The sequence below is a fragment of the Centroberyx gerrardi genome, chromosome 17 (genome assembly GCF_048128805.1).
Source record: "Centroberyx gerrardi isolate f3 chromosome 17, fCenGer3.hap1.cur.20231027, whole genome shotgun sequence".
Classification (NCBI taxonomy): Eukaryota; Metazoa; Chordata; class Actinopteri; order Beryciformes; family Berycidae; genus Centroberyx; species Centroberyx gerrardi.
Window position 1 is genome coordinate 20,930,131 of NC_136013.1, and position 21,265 is coordinate 20,951,395.

The 21,265-nt window shown below is 41.5% G+C and overlaps 1 protein-coding gene across 1 annotated transcript; it reads right to left on the reverse strand.

The window, feature by feature from the left end:
* Positions 1 to 3,025: 3,025 nt before the first annotated feature.
* wdr35 (WD repeat domain 35) lies at positions 3,026 to 21,014 on the reverse strand. The gene is made up of 27 exons (XM_071918940.2): positions 20,877 to 21,014; positions 20,610 to 20,727; positions 18,689 to 18,760; positions 18,219 to 18,311; positions 17,998 to 18,126; positions 17,281 to 17,414; positions 16,707 to 16,872; positions 16,454 to 16,599; positions 15,144 to 15,269; positions 14,727 to 14,912; positions 13,099 to 13,159; positions 11,852 to 11,996; positions 11,251 to 11,320; positions 10,775 to 10,828; positions 10,543 to 10,652; positions 9,895 to 10,114; positions 9,631 to 9,711; positions 8,911 to 9,047; positions 7,740 to 7,943; positions 7,455 to 7,601; positions 7,007 to 7,139; positions 6,744 to 6,854; positions 5,879 to 6,043; positions 5,624 to 5,764; positions 4,672 to 4,828; positions 4,063 to 4,303; positions 3,026 to 3,547 (listed from the first exon to the last, which is right to left on the reverse strand). The coding sequence occupies exons 1-27, from the start codon at positions 20,898 to 20,900 to the stop codon at positions 3,397 to 3,399; spliced, it is 3,522 nt and encodes a 1,173-aa protein (XP_071775041.2). The 5' UTR covers positions 20,901 to 21,014; the 3' UTR covers positions 3,026 to 3,396.
* Positions 21,015 to 21,265: the final 251 nt, after the last annotated feature.

The window sequence follows — 21,265 nt, forward strand, 5'->3', positions numbered from 1 at the left end:
CAGTTTGTTTGTAACAGCTGTCTCGTGTCAATCCCCCAAATCCAGATGCTGTTCAGTTATGCTTGGTGAAACTTTCACAGGCTTCTTTTCCTACACACAAAGAGATTTAAATTGGTACACTCTTACAGTCATTTGCCCAAATTGAAGAGCATTACATCACAGCAGTTAAGCATCAAGGTACAAGTAGGTATTCTGTGGCATCCTATAATGTAATGGTGAAATCACAGCACAATTTGCATTCCATTCTTTAGTCAGCATTTAAATTTGTTACAATATGTCTAAATAGATAAAATGTTGTTTCTGTCAAAAATCAAATAAAGTTGGCAGTAAGTCAAACATCAAAAACTTATGGTAAATTGTATTTCCATTTGGATCACAGGCTACATGTGTTTTACAGCATAATCCATAATATAATAAGTCAAATTTGCACACAGAAAACAACAACCCCAAGGGCTTTAAATTGGTCTCTTCAGAAATGCTACATAAATTAGCCTACACCAGAAAACAAAGACCAATGGCCCATTAAATTGACTGCATTTACTGCTGATGATGGTTTACTGCATATAACTGGTGTTGACGAAAATATAATGATAATCAATGGGCTGTAACAAAACATTACTGTGTGTATAATAGGCCTGGGGCTTAATATCTTCCAAAAGGGAATTTTGTAGTCAATGTGCTTTACAATACATGCTGATGCTGACTTAGTGTTAGAGTGCAGATAGTCCTCAGTGTCCTTTAAAATATCATCTATAGCTGCTGTCATTGTTAGTACTCTTGCTTGTAACTCTTTGGGGAAAGAGTTGCACTGCCTTGTGTTACACATGATAGCGTTTCAGCTGCAGTAAATGGCAAGGTCAAGGTCAGATTTGACTTGTAAAAGTTATATGATCACGCTTCTCGTTTGCTTAGGTTGTTTAAAATGAGAAAATCTATGACGAGACAGCAGGCCGAATAAAAAGTAGACTTTGTCCCGAGAAGTTGTGCCGGGTAAGAAACGTGTCGGCTCTGACTGACATTCGGAATCACACGCAGCAAAAGCATCTACAAACTGGACAAAACATTCCTTAATTATTTTTGCCGCATGTCCGCGAACGCAGCTACAGAATGACGTTTCCAGTTCAAACTACACTTCATAGAAGCAGAAACTCATAGAGGACAGATAGCAGCGACATACCTGGTGCAGATGCTCTCCCTTGCTGGACACTTGAGTTTCTTTTCCACCGTCTGGAGCTTAAAATGTGCAGTGGTTTGGTGTTTCTCTGGTCCAGCGCAGGGCGGCACGACACTCAGAAAGGGACCGTGGGTCACATTTGGCGCACAGCTGGCACATCATTTCCTGACAGGTTGAGGCTTTGATGTGTTACCAGCTATCGGTGGTCAGGGTGGTTTCAGCACGGACTCAGGCTGCTCGTTTGGGGTATGCCAAATTTATCACTATAAATATTTGATGGTTGTCGACAGGACAGTCTCTAGGCTAAGTGCTCGCATCCGTCTTTTAGGGGTTCGTCGCTTTTTCTCGTTTGTTTACTTGCTTGTGTAGGTGGAGGGCGCGCTGGTGCTTCAAGTCTGAAGATGAGATGAAACTTTTTTGATGCAGCAGGAACAAGGAGAAATAGAGTATAAGCACATAAATAGAATAAAGAAAAAATCAATTAAACGCTATAATAGAAACAATACAGCAATAAAAAAGAATGTAAACAATTGTGGGGATATATACATGTATGCTGATGATAATGTAAACACATTAGGTGGACTATATGGGGGGGAGGGGGATGTATTACTAACATGTAAATTAAGTTACAGTTGTTGATACAGTTACTTATAGTTGTTATATACAGATGTTACTAGCCGTCACAATTTATTACACAAATATGTATTATTAAATTAGAATTATGTGCTATATACTGTATATAAATGTATAAACATAACACAAATACAAAATTATCAGCATGTAGGCCTACTGTGCAAAAGTCTTAGGCACCCTACATTTTTCATATAAATTTTGTCTTAGATGTTTATTTGCTTTCTGCATTCGTGTGTCAGTAGACTGCTCTTTATGGTAAATTTTTTGATATTTAGAAACTTTTCATTGCATTATTGTTGAAAGCATCTTCGCTTTACAGAATTATTTTTACATGTGCGTAAGACTTTTGCACAGTACTGTATATGGCATGAAATAGATCTATTAATATAGCAGTGAAGGAGATGGGACACTTTCAGTGTGAATCTTAACTGTTTGAGATGATGCACTCAGTAATGCCATTTATTAACTGTAGATGGCAGAGTAAGACTGCATTAGAGGCAGCCAGGCAGGGCAGTGTGGATCACTGCCCAGGGAGCAGGTTGCCACAGAGAGGTGGACCCATACACAGTGGGTTTTCTATCCAATTATGTAATTCTCGACCAGTGCTGTTGTGTGAATTATTTACCTTTACATGAATTTTTGGATGGACTGGCCCTTAAAATTTGATTGAATCCTTGCAAAAACACCAGGACTAGAGGGCTTTCCACAAGTGTATCTAACATAAATCCCAGAGCCACAACAGATGCAGCGCTTCCCCGTAACCCAATTAACCTCTGCACAGCACAAGATGTACCGCTCTTTAAAACGGTATTTTATCTGGTTGCATATTCTTAAGAGCTCCTTGCAAACGGCCGGGACAGACGGTTACTCGTTCAGCTCTATTCCCAAGTGCGGCAATGTTCTCAGCAAAGACTGTTGGTGGTGTGGGCATTGATTGCTAATTTCCAAATGGCCTAGCTGGTGAAAACGCTTTGAGAGCCAGAAGTATAAGAAGCCATCTGTCCTTTTGCATAACAGTGTTTCCCACACCATCAAAAGTGGTCAACGATTCAGCATGACATTAAACTACCACCAAAATGAAAATGCTTTCCAATGAAAATGCAATTAAAATGCTCGACTTAATGTGACGGTTTATTCCTCCATATAAAAATACATTCTCCTATAGTAATCATATTTCGAAGAAAATAGTTATGAAAGGAATATTCAAGAAATCACAGGAAAAGTTAAGCATCTAACAGCACTGAAGGCAAAACAATTTAAAATATATTTACCAAATATAATTACACTTACATAATACAAAATACACAAAGTTGAACATATATTTTTGCTATATTTTGACTGGTTTTACCAAACATTGACAGTTTCAGTTTAGGTAATTGATCTGTTAGCAGTTGTGTACCTGCTAATCCAATCTTTAACCACAAAAAGTATGCCTGTTTAAAGAACTTTTAGCGTTAAGTGGCAAACAAGTACAGCTTTTTTAAGTAAATAACTTGCGGTTCATCTGTTCGAAAAACATGGATGTGACAATGCTTGGAGGTGTAGTTTTCCTCTGAAATGTGGGGAACCTGCGCAGTTCCACAGTTCCTTCAGGACAGAGAAGTGTGACACAGTGGGCAGAAGCTGTATTTGCCGATCTCCTGCTCTAGAGCGCAGTGTTTACACACACTGCACATCCAGAACTGGTACTCGGGGATCGGCAGGCCCGTCACGATGCACGTGGGTAACTTTCCCTCCGTCCTGACGAGACAAAGATTACAATGAATTAGACATTTCAGGGAACATTATGACATGATGTAAGGCCGTTTAAAAACTCACTTTTCCCGCAAATTGTATTGGCTCTGATATCCAATCATCTAATTATCTGTTTTACAGTTACTAGTCAAAAAGAAATTTCTGCACTTCTGCTGTGAAAATCCAATATGAGATTTGGTCTCATCATCTATTTTCTCTGCTGTGCTGATTTAGTGTGCATGAGTAGTTCTTTTGTCTGTTTGTTTGAGATGCAGTGAGATGTAGCAGATTTTGTTTCTAATAAGCTAATAAAGCCAATGATTAATTTAACAAAAATCCTCCACAAAATGTATTTTACAGGCTAGTATAATACATTGTCTGGTCCACAGTGATGAAAGGCAGAGAAGAATATTCTGTGTTTTTAATGTTAGGCTTATGAAAACAATATGATCATGTGATGTCCAGCAGCCATACAGTATAGTAGTCTTCTCTGCAGTTTATCTCAAGTTTGTTGCCCTCACCCCTCCGGTGCATTGTCCAGCTCCACCACGCGGCTGTCCTTGGGGCTGTGCTTGGTGAAGATCTCCAGGGCCAGGTCCTCGTACAGCTGCCTCTGCTCGGCCTCCAGGCTCTCCAGGGACTCCAGCTTGATGAAGGCCCGCGAGCACGTGCTGAAGGCCCGGTTGGCTGACGAGCAAATGGCCAGCAGGGAGTAGATCTCCACCGCCGGGATGATGTCCTCGTAATCGCGGAGGTGAAGCGCTTTTAAAAAGGAGGGAACGGTCGGAGTTAGACGTTCTGTTTGGTTGAGTTCAGGGCAGGAGACTGACTGGACTGTCTACAGTTCAAGGCCCAAGACTTTTACAAGCCAGCCTCCAACCGTTTCACAGCATATGGCTGGTTGCTGGTTAAATTATTTCTTAATAAACGACAGTCAAAAATACCCCAAGAAACAGTCTAAAGAACAGGTTTGGAAGGACGAAGAAATGTACTTAGTGTAAAGTAACAAACGTCATGTACAATGAATACTTGAGCTATGTTAACACAACAGATGGATTCTCCTGATTTTAAGTAGGCGGTAAAAATATATCCATTATTAATATATTGAATTGTCCCATGCAGCAGGCTACCTGTGCGCATGGCGTTCTCCATGTAGCCTTCGTACAGCTGCCGCTGGGCGAGCAGGAAGAAGTGATAGGCCTCCGCTCCACGCCAGGCGTTGTCCACAATACGGTTGTCTGAAGAGGCTGCATCTTCTTCGAGGAGCCCAGCGAGTGCAAATGTTGCCTAAATATAGGAAATATAAGGTTAATACAAGATACATTTCAGCACAACAAATTCTGATACACTTGATGCATTCAAATGATGCATTCTTACATTCAAAGTTGTTGACTTTGTGGAGCTTCAAGAATAGGCCATAAACATTATTTGAAAAGTTTCATTGCAATATGCTCTATCCATTATATCCATTTTAGAAAAAAGTAATGACTTGAAGCTCATCAAGAAATTTTAGTAAAATGTAGAGGATCCAGTCTATAAAAGTGTTGTCAATGTGTCAACCGAGGACTTTCATTAAATGCCATCTTTTAAAAAGTAACATAATTTGATGTTGTGCTATAAATCATTTTAAGAGGAACACTTGATTTTATTTTATTTGGGAAAGAAGAAATACATGATAAAAAAAACATTAATGTATACTGGGCCCCAGAGGATGGCATAAGAAAGTGTAACTTAAAACACCTATTTCCACTGTGGTCACTCATGGAAAATGAAATAATAACTTTACATACAACACAAAACACAAAAACAATCAAAAGATGATCTGATATACATGACAGTAGCTACATTGTCTTAATACTGGCCAATTTTTAATTTGTTCCAAAGTAATGTTCACGCTGCCTTATTAAACATAGCTTTGGTAGGACAGCTTTTAATTTGCAGGGGGAGGCAGTTCCACAAACTGATACCAGAGAAGCAAAATGATCTTCCAGCTGCAGAGCTTTTGCAGTAGCAGCAGGAGTAGTTGGTGGACAGTTCATTTTGGAATGTGGCCATGTACGGGCTATCTATGGCATCGCCTACCTCTGACTTCTTCCCTTTGGCTTTGCTCTGCTGTGACGTCTTCACCTGCCCGTGGTAGTTTTCAACCAGCAGCGCTGCCAACACATACAGCTTCTTCACCCTCAGTGGTCTGGTCCTTTTGTTAGCCTCCTCATCCGCTATCTGAAAGAAGTAGCCACAAACAGTATAGTATGTGTCCCAAACCCAGTGCTTTCCAGCATTTGATGAGCTCTATTCCAACATGCAACATATAAGAAAAAAGAATTCTCAACATACCTTAAACATGAGTTTGGCCCCATCAAGAAAATGGTGGGCTTTCCGGTACAGTTCCACCGCCTCCAGAGTCTTATTCTTCTCAAGCAGATGTGATGCGTATTTGGCAAGGAGAGATTTGATTTCTTTCATGTTGTGGTTCTTGGCCAGTTCCACTGCTTTGTTCCACTGTAGGAGAACGAAATCATTGTAATAATTGATTCAAAAATAAAACCACAATCTCTAAAAAAACCTACAATACTCTAAAAAGAAACTAAATTATGTAGCTTTTGGAATATAGTGTGACATTAATCATAAAAACTCAGTGAAATATATTATAAATGTGTGGATATGTGTGCTTTTAAACAGCAACAGGAAAGTTACATGGAGACCCTCACAATGAAGTGACAGCTCCACAACGCATCCCATTCATTTTGTTGTCAAAAAACACAGCATTAACTCAGCAGGAGAACGTTCCTGAAAGGGAGGACGTTAAGGCTGTTAATGACTTCTTCTCTTGGGTCAATTACAGTGTTACTGCGCTCTTCAACAGAGCCAGCTGTGGAAGAGACATTTAAAAAAAAAATGCAGCAGAAGCAGGTTGCATGGTAGGGAAAGAAAGTTTAAGATTTGATGCTGTATGCTGAATAAAGAAAAGTTAACAACCTATATTGAATATCTAAAAGCAGAGTTTGAGAGGACCATTCACAGTCCGTGGCTAAACATCACTCAGGACGAGGGCGGGAGTAGGAGGACGGAAAGTTCCACGGTGACCCTGCTGGTACAGTGGTGTCAAACCTTATGTTTACTCTGGGAGAACTGTAGCCAAATGTAACTGGACTGTCGCTCAAAAAGCGCTGGCGCCGCGAGCGCTCTGGCCGTCTCTCACCTGGTTGAGATGGACGCAGGCGTCCACCGCAGCTTTGGGCTGGTTGCACTTCAGGTAGGCGTTCACAGCCTGCTCACACATGCCCACAGTGGCAAACATCTGGCCAATGTCCTACAACATACAGACAGAAAACCCCCCAGCAAAAATCAGGTGGATTCTATTTTATGTAGGGATACATAGATTTAGAGTCACTTGGTTCTGAAACTGCTGATATAAAGATGAGCAATTTGTTGGCTATAGTCAAAACTATAGTCTTAGCTCACCGGCAGAAGTTTATGATTCTCTGGCAGCGAGCTTGTCAGCCTCTCAAGGCCGTCGTAGTCCTCTAACATGTAGTAGCATTCTGCCAGCCTCTCCTGGTTGCGCCCCTGAAGGTAGTACTGCACTGCATTGACCCTTGAAAAAGGAAGGATTGATACTTCATTACATCTATATACACAGAGAGAGAGAGAGAGAGAGAGAGAGAGAGAGAGAGAGAGAGTATATATGTATATTTACAGTTGCTCTATGCCACTCCAATAATGCATATCACCTAAAAAGCGCTTACGCACTTGTCGAAATGTTGAGCAATAAACATCAGACAACATTTTTTTTTTACAAACATGATACTTAATTTCATCTACTGTACTGTTTTTGAACTTCTACCATGAGTAAACAATATTTTTACACTAAGTAGATAGAGAAAGAGCGAGAAAAGCAAAAGCCCCGTACCACTTCTGTCTGTCAGCAAAGTAGTCTCCAATTGCGTTGTAAGCCTGTTCCAGCAGTGTGTCATCACAGTCCCCAGAGCCAGTCTTGAGGAGCTGCAGCACCCTGAACCAGTCCCCCAGCTTGATCCTCAGGCTTATTGCAAGGTCCCTACAGAGAGAGAGAGAAGTCCACTGTCCACCGTTACCACCAGGTCAAAATAACTGGTGCCATTTCATCCTTTAGGGCAGAACTGGCACAAAAAATGACACATACGAATACACAAACATGCCTCAATGCTTTGTGTACCTGCGATCCATGTCCAGGTACATCCTCTCGGCTTCCTCGAACCGGCTGAAGTACGCCGCCACCTCCGCCTGCTTCATGGCCTCGCTCTGCAGGTTGCCCAGGCGCTTGACGAACTCAATGCCCTGGTAGTCCTTGCAGCGGACGAAGGCCTGCTCGGCCGTCTTCAGATCCAGTTTCTGGAGGGCCGCCTCGGCCAGAAGACGCCTGACAGGTTGATAATGGAGAGAGGGGGCGGTTAGGCTGCTGTCACCGGTCTCCATCAGTAAACGCAAGAACAACTGTTTCTCAGATAATTGCAGTGCAGTGATATAAGATCTTATTCGCTGAGTGCCAGATGACAAGCAACAGACCTACATTTTAAATGTCACAGTATCCCTTTCATGGCTTGACGCATGAATAGAAATCCTTACACCAACCCTAATCTTGTCGTGAATGTGATTTGTTAGAGCTGTCACGCCAAAAGTGGGCCCTTGTAAAAAAAGTGATTTGCCAACTTACTAAGCAACATTGTCTTAAATTAAGTTTTAGCTACAACAAAAATGCCAACTGTACTCCTTTCACAATCCTGCCCATGACTAATGACTAACACTTGTACCTGTTAACCAAATATCAAGGTGATCTTTATCAAGGGACCATCTGTAAGCAATACATCTGTGTCAAACTCACAGGGATCAACCCGTCAACCGCGGGGATTCTCATTATTTTCTCACATATTGGTACCGAGGCCGAGGGCAGGAAGGGACATTTTTTGAGGTTAGCACATTTGGAGGGATGCTGCGAGAACTGACAGGCAGCCAGAGAGCACGTTCAAGCAACATCAATCAGGCTGCTGCTGCAAAAACCATACTGCGAATCTCTAATACTCCGCCACGTCAGTGTAAGGATCCTCCCACACCACCGGAGGGATGCGCTCAGATGGAAAATAGTACTGAGAACAACTGTTTTTTAGTGCTAACCTGACTGAAGTAATTTTGAAACTTATAATAGTCGGCAAAATTTTCATATGAATAAATGTCCGTTTTGCTGCTCTCTATCACTGAATGATATAACACAGTAGTGATTCAACCTATATCCAGTTCATGAATGAATGAATTCCATATCATTTTACAGTACAGTATGTTTTCTAAATAAGTATTGATCTAAAGGTAGAGGCAACCTCTCATGCACTTACCAGAGTCTTGGGTGAGGATTGTCTTCAATGAACTGCGAGGCGTCTTCGATCCCCACTTTCTCGATCAGCGCACGGCTGTCTCTCAGGGATCGGATCTCAAAGTTGATGAGGTAGTCCTTGTTAGGCCTCTCTGGATCCTGCAAAGCAATGTCCCAAGGCTGAGTGCTTCATTCAATAGTCACAAACAGCACCTCCAGGTAGTTTCAAGAATCAACTAAGTTCCTAGTTATGTCACCAGTCTCTCTTTATGCTTGATAGCAATACAAAGTGATTAGTTCTTAGCATTTTCCCATCAGCTGTTATCACAGAAAGCTAAATATGTGGGTAATATGTGTCTGTGTGTGTGTAGACACATTCTTGTAAACACAATAACTCAAGACCAATACATGATAGAAACTTCATACTTACAGCACAGGTTCCCCCTATAGAGTCTGATTAGATTATGGAGCACCTTGCTGCATAAATTTGCATATTAATGAGGAAAAACTGTTTTTCTTGAAACTACTATAACTCATTAATTCATTAAGAAATGGAGTTCATATTAGTACCAGCCATGTGTTAGGTGAAGACAAGTATATTGACTGAAATATTTGCTAATTAATGCATTAATTAGCTTAATCAATGACCTCATTAGCACAACTGGTTATGTTTAATATATCAAGATGATTATGGCAGGACAATAGGCAGCTCAAGTGCCTCCTGTTTTAATCATAGGGTTACCTTCATGATTTCATCAAGTAGGACAGACTTGATTTCCAGGTCTTCAAAATTGCAAATGTATCCAGATGTTTGGATAGGTTCCTGTTTTTAAGGGACATAGATAAAATAAATTATAACAGTAAGTAATTATAACAGTGTTTATTTTGCAACAATAAGGCAGTTGTGCCATGTGTACCATTTGTTAAAGTAACTGAAATTGTGGCTGTATGAGACAGTGCATAAATCCTATGGTATTTGACCATCACATGAGGATTGAGCATTCACCTCTGGGTCTAGGTTCCTGAAGACGTACATCCTGGTCTTCTCCATCATGGCAAACAGATCAGGGTTGTCGTTCGCCCACTTCATGTCCCACACATCTTTGCGCTCAAATTTGGACGGATCCCCAGCAGCCGCCTGGCTCCCAGAGCTGTCGGCCAAGGAGGCGCGAACTTCCAGGTCCAACAAGGTCAGCACGCCTGCGATGTCGATTATGGCCAGACGGCTGCAGAAAATCATACTTATATGTGAGAGCATTGCAAATGTGAAGCTCATAAATACAGCGGACAGCAAAGGCCTACACACACTCTCTCAAATGTTCTATTTTTTAGACTTACTGGAATTAATAAAAGGGTGTGCACACTCATGCAATCAAGGTGTTTCAGCTTTGAATTTTTAAATAAATTGCCAGAAATTAGTAGCTTTTTTGTTTGTACCTTGATTTTGCAGATGCTATATCCAAATTAAAGTGAAAAAAAGTTTGATTTCATGAATTTTCATTTCAGGCCTCAAAGCAAAATCTGAAAAGGTGTGTAGAGTTTTGATATCTACTGTGTACATCATGAGCAAAGTAATCATAAGTGCGAGATTAACTGACATAAACTGTCATTATCTTGTGTCATAGCATCATTCCAATCGACACTCGGTGCTTGCCTGGAGTTGCAGTTCAAGGAGAGATAGTAGGCTCTGTTGTTCAAAGTGTATTTCTGCATGAGGACGACATTGGGGAGGCTGTATCTGTGGATAGTGCCAGACTCACGGCCCTGCGATTACACACACACACACACACACACACACACACAGTATACAGCAAGAGAAATAATTGTCAGTATTTCAATTCACTGCACAAAGCAAAGTTCCATAACAAAAACTGAGATTTACATACCACAATCAGTGTCTTATCTGTTGCTGTAATACAACAGATGGGATCTCGCGTTGCCTGAAATACGGAAGAACGGAAGCATATAACTATAACATGACCAGTAATAACCAATAACAGCAACAATGATCTGCTACTTACTATAGAATTATTTCAGGCCCTTGAATTTATTCCTTTGTCAACTAATACTGAATGGGAAGAATTTCAATGCCATGCTGTATTTACAAGCTTTTACGTTTAAAAAAGGAAGAACTGAGTCTGTTCCAGTGGCCTACATGCAGTGGAAAAGGTATTTTGTATGAATAATGCAAATAATGTGAACAAATACTTCACACAGGTGGACAGCTAAAATTAAACCTAGTGCAATGACTTAACTTAAACATGTAGTTTATCAGGAACTGTGCGTTCATAAAAATCGCCAAAGGTTTAAAAGGTGGAGTCCAGAGGAGTAAACTTCATGCGCTTCTTAAAGTGTCACTTACTGTGAAGGCTTTCGCAAAGTCCAGACCGCCCTCATTGGCTCCAGATGGGGTGCTGTCAATATGATAGACCCTAGAGGAGGTGAGGGGGAGAGAGAGAGAGAGAGACAGAGAGAGAGAGACAGAGAGACAGACAGAGACACAGAGAAACAGAGTTTGGCTTTCCATCAAGGTGATTTTTGGCAGGATTGCCCTGGCAGAACATTAGGTCATACCCAGACTGGGCGTGTCTGGGACATCGGTGGTAGTTTATTCAGACAGATGAATGGACCTTTTTCATGGCACTGTCAGTACAAACACCCTACACTGAAATGGTAAGCCAATAAGTCTGAAATGGTAAGCCAATAAATCAATGTTTCCACCTAGGTTGGTGGAAACACTGATTTCATCCATTGACTCAAGGAAGCCAGCCTTGCGGTTATCTTGCCTTCCTGTAACTTTCCAGGATCTGCTTGATATGTGCTGTAACTTGTGACGCAGGCATTCCATTTCTTCCCCCATTCACTGACTGGTTTTATTAGCTTGGACACCCGCGACAGGCAGTTCAGATGCACTTCAGATCTCTACTGTAAACGTTGCTTTGCCAATTCTGCAAAAATCTCACCTCTCTCTTCCCTCCTTCCTGGTTCTGGTCACTTGGTTGATCTCCAGGGCGGTTAACTTCTTCGCCACGCGGTACTGCCACGTGTAAAAAGCCTCCTTGGACGCAGCGATCACATGCGTCTTAGTCATGGTGACAAACAGCGGATCTGACAAGGCGAACGAGTAGACAAGTGACATACTTCATTACGAGGAAGCAGATCAATGTGGAGTGCTTCGATTTTGTGTTGTCAGGCATTTGGCAGCTGCTAAGTTTGTCATTCATGCAATTTGGTGTGTCCACTGGCCTCTGCCATCAATTTTCTGATATAGGGGACTGTGTGACCAATCAGAAGAGCCTCCAGTACAGTTCATCTTACTTTCTCCTGTTTATTTAGTTTTCTTTCTCCTGTTTATTTAGTAAGCTCTGATATCTGGAATGCCATTCACAACTCTGAGCCTTTCAAATCTGCAGACTTTGAACCTCCTTTGCCTGCGGTCCTCAGTAAACATTCTGCCAGCAGGTCCATCACGTCATGCAGGAAAGGAATGCTGAATGTCTGTGAGATATAAAGATGCCCAGCGCTCACTGTCTATTTACTGTAGGATGCTGTGGGCCCATGAAAGCCATAATTGTGGGAGGCAGGAACCCTAGACGACCACCGCCCTTTCAAAGCTGTCTATAGACGGGCTGTGATCTGTCACGCCGGCTTGAAGGAATACACTGAAGTTTCGGCTTTGATCAACCCACTGCTGTGCCACGAGAAGATTGTTACCAAGTTCACCTCTGTATGCCCAGTGTCAAGTTTGCACCAACACCTAAGCACACTGATTGTTGTACTGACTAGACCAAAATGTCATATTCATGTCATGCCATAGCTTACTGTGCATATTTCAACACCTGGACACATTTCTGTACATTTGTTCTCCCATCGGTATACCAGTTAATGTGATGAACACTTGAGTACATCCTCTTCAACATTAAGTCTGTCAATGAAGACATCCTATTTGCTGTATAATTTTCAGTGTTTGATTGTTGTAATTATTTATTGTATTACATTCAGTACTCTCCATTTGTCTTATTCCTATCAATATCCTATTCCCTTCCGTTCCGCTGTGACAACTCAATTTCTCCACAAGGATCATTAAAGCTTCATCTAATCTAATCATCCAATCTAAGAGAGAGAGAGATTACAGACTCGTGGTTAAGGAGGTGCTGACTGGAAAATATAGTTTCAGTTCTTAATAGTCCCATTTACTGTATGTACTCACCAATGTCAATGTACTTTGAATCCAGCGGAGTCCCGATGGAGTTACACAGAACCAGCACATACTGAAAAACACATTGGAGCAATATTATCCTACATGTCAATTAATGATTCCAGGTCAAAACAAATAGTCCTCATTTTGGGTGTGTGGTTTTAATTTGTACTTTACCATTGCATGACTCGCAGGCTCTACCTCAGGTTCCTCCTTTGTGGCAATGAATTAGAAAAAAACAGGAGGCAAAACATGCAGAGAAACATTTGGATGGCCATGTAATCAATGTCACACTATGACAGCTCATACTATATCCTCCCCATGATATTTCTGACAGTTTGCTTCCCTTCTGAATACTCAAGGGGCCCCACAAAAGATATTGGTTCAACTTCCCCTAGAGGAAACATGACATGACAAAAAAGTCAGCTCTCAATCTAAATCTAATCACCTGAACTCTGCTGGTCTGTCTCCTGTCATCTGAGACTGACCCTCCCGCCTCCATCTGGCTCTGTTAGAACAGAGTGGTGGATTTATTCAGAAGTTACAAGACTGATGGCTGTCTTTTTAAATGACTATATCCGGGGGGGTCATGACAAAAAAGTCAGCTCTCAAAATATAATCTATTAATATTTATTATACAACGGCCTGGGTGAATGCTTGACTCTGATTGGCTGGAGGGGTGTTGATCAATTTCAAATAACCACATAACTTTAGTCCTTATCAGTGGTCTACATTAATGCACCATGTTGAGACTTCCTTACGAATTGAATGATATTATTGTGTGCAAGGGTACCAATTAGGAGACAGGCATCGCTTTTATGGCATCAACAACATCTTTAGCAAAGGAATACACACTTATTTTAGCTTTATTAACTTTCTTCATCATCTAATCACCTGAACTCTGCTGGTCTGTCTCCTGTCATCTGAGATTGAATCTCCTGCCTCCATCTGGCTCTGCTAGAACAGAGTGGTGGATTTATTCAGAAGTTATAAGACTGATGGTTGTCTTTTTAAATGACTATATTCAGGGGGGTGGGGGTGGGGGCAGGGTGGGGGGGGGGATACTTACAGGGCCCCACAAAAAATATTGTCTCAACTTCCCCCAGAGGAAACATGACATGACAAAAAAAGTCAGCTCTCAAAATATCATTTATTAATACTATACAACGGCCTGGGCGAATACTTGATTCTGATTGGCTGGAGGGGTGTTGATTAATTTCAAATAACCACATAACTCTAGTCTTTGTTAGTGGTCTACATTAATGCAGCATGTTGAGCATGTTAGCAAAACCAGGAATACACTTATTCTAGCTTCATTAACTTTCTTCATCATCTAATCACCTGAACTCTGCTGGTCTGTCTCCCCTCATCTGAGACTGACCCTCCTGTCTCCATCTGGCTCTGTTAGAACAGAGTGGTGGATTTATTCAGAAGTTACGAGACTGATGGCTGTCTTTTTAAATGACTATATTCAGATTAACTCAGAGATAATATATAATACACCACTGCAAGATCAGGGGCCCCCTAGTGGGCCGGGGCCCCGGTATGTTTGCCCCCCCACCCCCCTTGCCGGCTCCGTTACAGCTAGCTTCCCTCACACTGTCACCAGGTTAGGACAGCTACCGTGGAGGTGTTTGTACCTGAGGGTGGGTCTCATCTGCCTTGGTGGCCAGGATGCAGAAGTCCCCCGAGGTGGTGATGGACATCAGGCTCTTGACGTATTTGACGAACTTCTCATTGTTCTTGGTGTCCCAGAACACCACGCAGTACTCCTGCCGCTCTGGCTTTGTGTAGGCATACACCACTGTGCTACAGCAGTAGCCCCACTGTCGAGAGAAACACAAGAGCTGGTGAGAGACTAACCATTTGGATGGAATTGTTTTTACAAATGGGAAAATGTGTGACCAGAGATAGTCGAGTTGCCAACTCTCCAGCTTCTGGAACCACAGTTTCCCCAAACTGGCCTAGGATTAAATCCCACCAGAGTGTTTTTTGACTTTGCGTAATAGAATAGGGGATTAAATGAGGGTGAATACTGGGCAGGTGTTGTCATTTACCTTGTAATCAGGTCTTATGTTGGCAAAGTAGATGTAGGAGTCCACCGCCAGGCCAATGCGCAGCCCTCCTCCCTCCCAGGCAACTCCTGTCATCTGCTTCCCAGATACTTTCAGAGTTCTCAGGTGCTGTCCAAACACAGGAGCGAAGACATTATTTGTTAAAAGTGCAACAAGTACGATTTTTACTGCCCCATAGCACAAAATAACCATAATATTTACTCCCATTTTTAACTGCTCAGTGACGGAAGAAGGTGCTACAAGGGAGCATCCGGCAACACAAGACATTTCGTTCTCACGTAAAAAAAGCAAATGACAAAGCAGTATTATTATTCTCCAAAGTGATATACAGCTTACTACTCACTACTGTGAACTGTCAATGTGTCAGTGCAATTCCTTGGTTGCCGATGGAGGTCCATAAAGGTCAGCGATTATTTAATTACCCTTTCAAGACAATGCATACCTTACTTATACAAATATCGATATTTCAACAGTACACATACATATCCCAGAAAGACTAGCTAAATAGAGATGGTGGCCTTGTGATTTGACATTATTACTTTTTTCATACTACGGCTGGTGTTTTTGAATACATTTCTTATCGTCAACAAATCCTATGAAAATAACAAAATCAACAATGCGTTTGCTCTACTCTCATTACTTTCTGACTTCCCACGTTCCCTTTTTAGCCTTCAATCCGGAAGTCATTGGCTCCAATTGTAAGCTAAAAACCTTTAAATACAGCTTACAAAGACATAGTTTCAATTTTAAAAATCGCTAACTGTTACCATGAAAAGTCAGGCTACAATGGGAACAAATTCTTCATTATGCCAGGGAAAAAGTCGGCCAGCCCGGTGCATCGCAATGATGAAATATGCTGCCCAGAGCAACAGCATGGCTCTTTGACGTGTTTTTAATAGTTTTTTTAATACAATGGACTTCTATGGCTACTGGGACATGGCTTTATTGGGCATCGGCTACATGGACGAGACTTGTTGGCAAAACAAATTCATTGCTGATTTTGTTATTTTCATAGGATTTGTTGGCGGTAAGAAATGCATTAAAAAACACCAGCCGTAGTATGAAAAAAGAAAAGTCAACAGCACCTATTCCCAATTTAGCAATGTGTGGTAGGCACTGCACTGTTGGAGGCTCGGAAACCATCTTTATCCTTTTAGTCCATTCTATGCAAATTCCTCTGTTTGGTCCCACATATGAAACAGGCTGGTCCACTGTATGGCAATCTCTATGTCTAATCTCTATCTCTAAAATAGGTATAGGGAAGTATAGGGAAGCAAAATCTTCTGCCGCACCTCTCCAAATGGTGTGTAGAATTGCACTACATTGTATTCTTTCTCCATATTGGCGGCTCTCAGGGAACCTGCCACCGCCAGCACGCTGCCACACTGGTTCCACTGGATGCTGACCACGCTCATCAGAGTGTCGATGTATACTGGGTCTGAAGAAAAGGCAGTAGCATAGCTTGTTCACCATTAGTAAACATTTTGAGTGAAATGCAACCCGGAGGGCATAGTGCAATCTTTGGCACAGGGGTTATTCGCTTACTCTCATCATTCTCGTAGCGCATGATCTGGCACCTTCCGTTGTCGAAACAGATGGCGAGACACGGACAGTCTGGCTCAACGTAGCCCTCGGTTCCCGCGTACCAGTGGATACCTGCGATACTGATGGCTCCAGTCACATTACTGAGACAGCTGATGGTCATTTTCATCTGCAACGTAACACAGACCTCTTCATGATAACAAGTTTTCACATCCTAATATTGAAGCATGTGATGAGGTTAGCTTGAGAGAAAGTGCTAATCACCCTCTGGTAGATAAAGTCAGTCAGGGTGGGACATTAACACCAGCCACTAGCCAAATGCTGGTAAGTTCTGGTTGTGGCTGGTAAGCTGACTACTACCAGGCACTGTGGCAGGTAACCAGTCATCCTTTGCAAGTCTTATTCTACTCTAAAAATCTAACTGGCTGGTAAAAGAGTGAAAGTAGATAGTGAATTTTAGGATGTACCAGCCACTGTGGCCAGTGGCCAAAGAAGTGAAGACAGTTCTGGATCGTTTTTGCAATAAGGTACACCACATCACGAGCAGCCATGCAGTACATTAAGCTTACACACTCACTATGAAGTTTCCTTGATTGTCGTAGATATGCACTTCGCCGTTGGCCATGCCGAAGAGGAGGATCTTGCTGTCTGGCGACCACGCCACATGAGCGAGCTGAATTCCCTTTAGCTCCTTTCCCCAAATCCGGTTACCTACAAAAACAATCCTTTATCCCACTGTACCAGTTGTTCATGCAAGAACTTAATCAAATATGCGATTTGCCCAATATGTGATCTGAGAAATCCTTCTCAAGATAGCTTAAGTCACTTAAGCTGCTTTAAATCTGGGTGGAAAAACATTGTAATTGATGTAAACCCGCTGACATTTTAACTATCCAATTGTAAAGCTTTTACAGGACTTAGTATGAGATTCTCTTAAAGGTCCAGTACAATGAGAATTGCATTTCTCAATTCCATGATATAATTTAACGAAGGACCTGTTAATGTAAAGTTACGCAAATTATTATGGAAATTTGACTAACACCCTTTGAAAAACTCTCCTTCTGGTTGTCAACAGAATCTAACTAGCCAAAATCTCCATGTCTCCATTGCTGCTGGGTGCCGAAGTTCCAACACTGGATATTTGTTCCTAAAAGATAGAAATATTGGCATGCAATGGATGGCACAATCATAGGGAAGGTTAGGCTCTCACTCAGTCCTATAAAGCTTTGTACCATTTAACCATCAAAAATGTTTAAGAAGTGATAAAGAATCAAAGCAGAAACACTTGGCCTACCATCTACAGATCCGACTATGACCGCCCCATCTTCGTACACAATGCAAATCTTCTGACCGTCTGCATTCCAACTCATGCTCCTCACCACGGACTTGTTCCTGTTGTTGATCATCTCCTCGTACCATGAGCCTTAGGGAAGGGACGATTGTCAAATCAAATAACAATAAAAGCCAAATTTATGATAAGACAACCTGTGTTTTTAATTTGACCGCCATAATGACCTTTGTAGAGCATCCATACGATGATGAGTCCGTTCTGGTCACTGGTTGTCAGCTTTTGGTACTGTTCATTCCACGTAACAACTTGTACTGCACCTGCATGTGTGTAGCAATCAATGAAATTTCAGAATATGTTCATTTACCTAAATATCCAATAAGGAGAGACGGAATGGAGGCAACCAACGCAAAGCAAGGGACTTGTCTGAATTATTTACATAATGTACATCAGTACATATACACACTCCATGTATTCGGATGGCAAGTCTTCATGAGTGATATCGAGCATTGATTTGTGCCTAAGGACAGTATGTATATAAAATTAATGGCTGGGTCAAGTTCCTAGCATTATACCACCCGCCTCAGACTTTCCTTTGTGTGGGTCTGCCTGTGATTAGAGCCCACTTTACTCATACCTTTATTATGCCATAAAACAGGACTATAATGATACAAGGTTTGGTAACTGTATGACTTACCGCTGTGTCCCTCTAGAGTCTGGTTCATTGACAGATTACTGGGTGCAGCAAGTCCTTTAAGTTTGGCATCATCTGTTGAATACACACAACGGTGAAAGAGATCAAATTCAAAATAGCATGGATGTTCATGGGACATTCAGTGAGAGAAGCGTTGAAAATTGGTTACAAAAAACAATCTGAAACTTCAATCGCAGAAAAGGTAATACATTTTGTAAGTGAATGTCAGCCACGACTTTGTATTTGTTTCACTTTACTCTTGGTGATTTGCCATTCACCTTGTCTGCCCAGCAGAGAGGCTGGACAAGGTGGTACCATTTCTAATTACAGTGACTGGACACTGAGGCACCAGAACAGCCAAAAAGCTTATTAAAGTTTTAAAAAGACTTCTCACACACAGTCACAGCAGCCGTTTCACACCCTGAAATCTGAATCACACGGGCATTATATAACAGCTCAGATTCTGACTGATTTAGCAAAACTTGAAAACAGAGTTAACTGTAAGGGACATGACTCCTCAAAACTGAAGTCTTAAAGTTTGTGCAATGTCATTTAGCTGACCACCGTTGTTATTGTGCTGACCTCACCTGAACTGCAACTATTGTGCGTGACAGGTAACTCGGTTTAAAAATAGCTTTGTTCAAGCCTCACACAGACAGACCTCAGACTGACAACAGAGAATTACTGTTTTGCCTAATTCCAAATTATTATTCAAACTGTATTCATACTTAATACTCCCTTCCTTCTTCTCCTACTACTACTACTAAAAACAATAATAATGTGATAAGGTCAGATTAAATTTTAATGAACCCTGTTGGAAAATTGGGGTGTTGCAGCAACTAACAGTAATAGGACACAGAATGGAAATATAGAATCTAAGCATAGAAATAGAGTATAAACAAGAACATAGCAAATTGGGGATATATGAACATATGCAACTGACAAATCCAACACATGTATGAATGAGAGGTATGAGGAAAAGTATGGACTACAGCATTATTAGCGTGTGCAGAATAAAAGCAGTAGGACTTGAGGCAAAGAAGAAATGGACGCAGAATATTTACATATTAAAAATATGAAATATACACTCTATATAAATATGTATAAGTCAAACTTTATGAAAATAGAATTTCATCAATATGGATGCACAATGAGGTAAGAGCAACCATTATACATCTGTCTACAGTTATATAACAATGAGAGGGATATGGGAATCTGAAGAAAGCAGCTATGTGAATTTACAACATGTGTATATGATGTGCAAATGTGCATGGTATTCACATTAACAAGTCTACAGAAGGCCGTGCATACAGTATGTACATCATAGAAAGTGTCCAGGCATGTAGACGTGCATTGCAACAGCAATACACCTTGTAATTACATTCTCTTACAGATGCAGACATACAGAGTGTACCGATTTGTATATGTGCATTATATACTGTCCCCTCTTCAAAACTCCAGGTGGAGGTACTAGACAAATAGCAATGTGCAAAAAATTTCCCCATAGGGAAATTCTACTTTCGTCTGCCCCTCTCCAGGGAGGTCAGAGGTCACGTTCAGCTACAACACATTGCCCCTGGTGCTGATAGGGAGTCAAGGAATTTGATCAAGGACACTTCAGCAAGGTGGATGCGTGCCAACACCGGGTTTGAATGCAGGTCTTCTTGTTAAAGTGGTCTTTCTAACCACTAGGCCACCCTGCTGCCTATGAGGCAAAAATCTACCTTATAACAAAGTTTCCACTATTGTCCCTACGGTCTTGGACAGTCTAGTCTAGATTTGTGCAATTAATGTCGGTGACAAACTGACTGTACAATCAAAGCCCGTCTAAAAGCCAGGGGAAAGGCTGCCAGAGATAGACTGGAAACAAGTGTGTCTATTTCAGGACCACCCAGCCTTTTAGTTCAGTACCTGTTTAACTTACCTGTTTGAGTTTCAAGCTTGAGTACTCTCAGAAGACCATCGTCTCCTCCACAGGCTATAAAGCCTTGATCTTTGTTCCAGGAGATACATTTCAGATGGATATTGTTGGGGATAGCGATCTATAACGACAGGGAAGATTGTATGTGACTCATTTTAGCTTTCTTTAGCGTGTCTTTAGCATTTTAGCATGTCTTCATTGACGAAGGTAGATAAGTAACGTTAGATGGATGAACACAGGGGGATACGTCTTGAGTTTTTGAGGACTCACCTTCTTGCTGAGGTAGATGAACATAGTGGCTGATATGCTGACTTTATATCCAACGTGGGTTAATCGTCAGCATAGTAATATGAACCTTAGTTAAGATACAAACCTAATTAAATAGTTAACGTTAGCTTTCAAACACCGTTAAGTTAGCTAAGCTAACTAGCTAACGATGCGAGGCAGCTATTTTAGCAAGTAGCAAAGAGACTCAAATGCAGCCTCACAAAGTCAAAGACCAGCTGCGATGCAAATCTTTGGTACTGATAGTTAATAGCTCATTTGGCTGGAAAACTAATGAAAATCAACATTTCGTTCATTGTGTTGGTAGGCTTTCTTCGGTCTCCCGTGGTAACCGTAAACCGGAAGAGCTGCTGTTATGGGCTTTATGGTAGTTG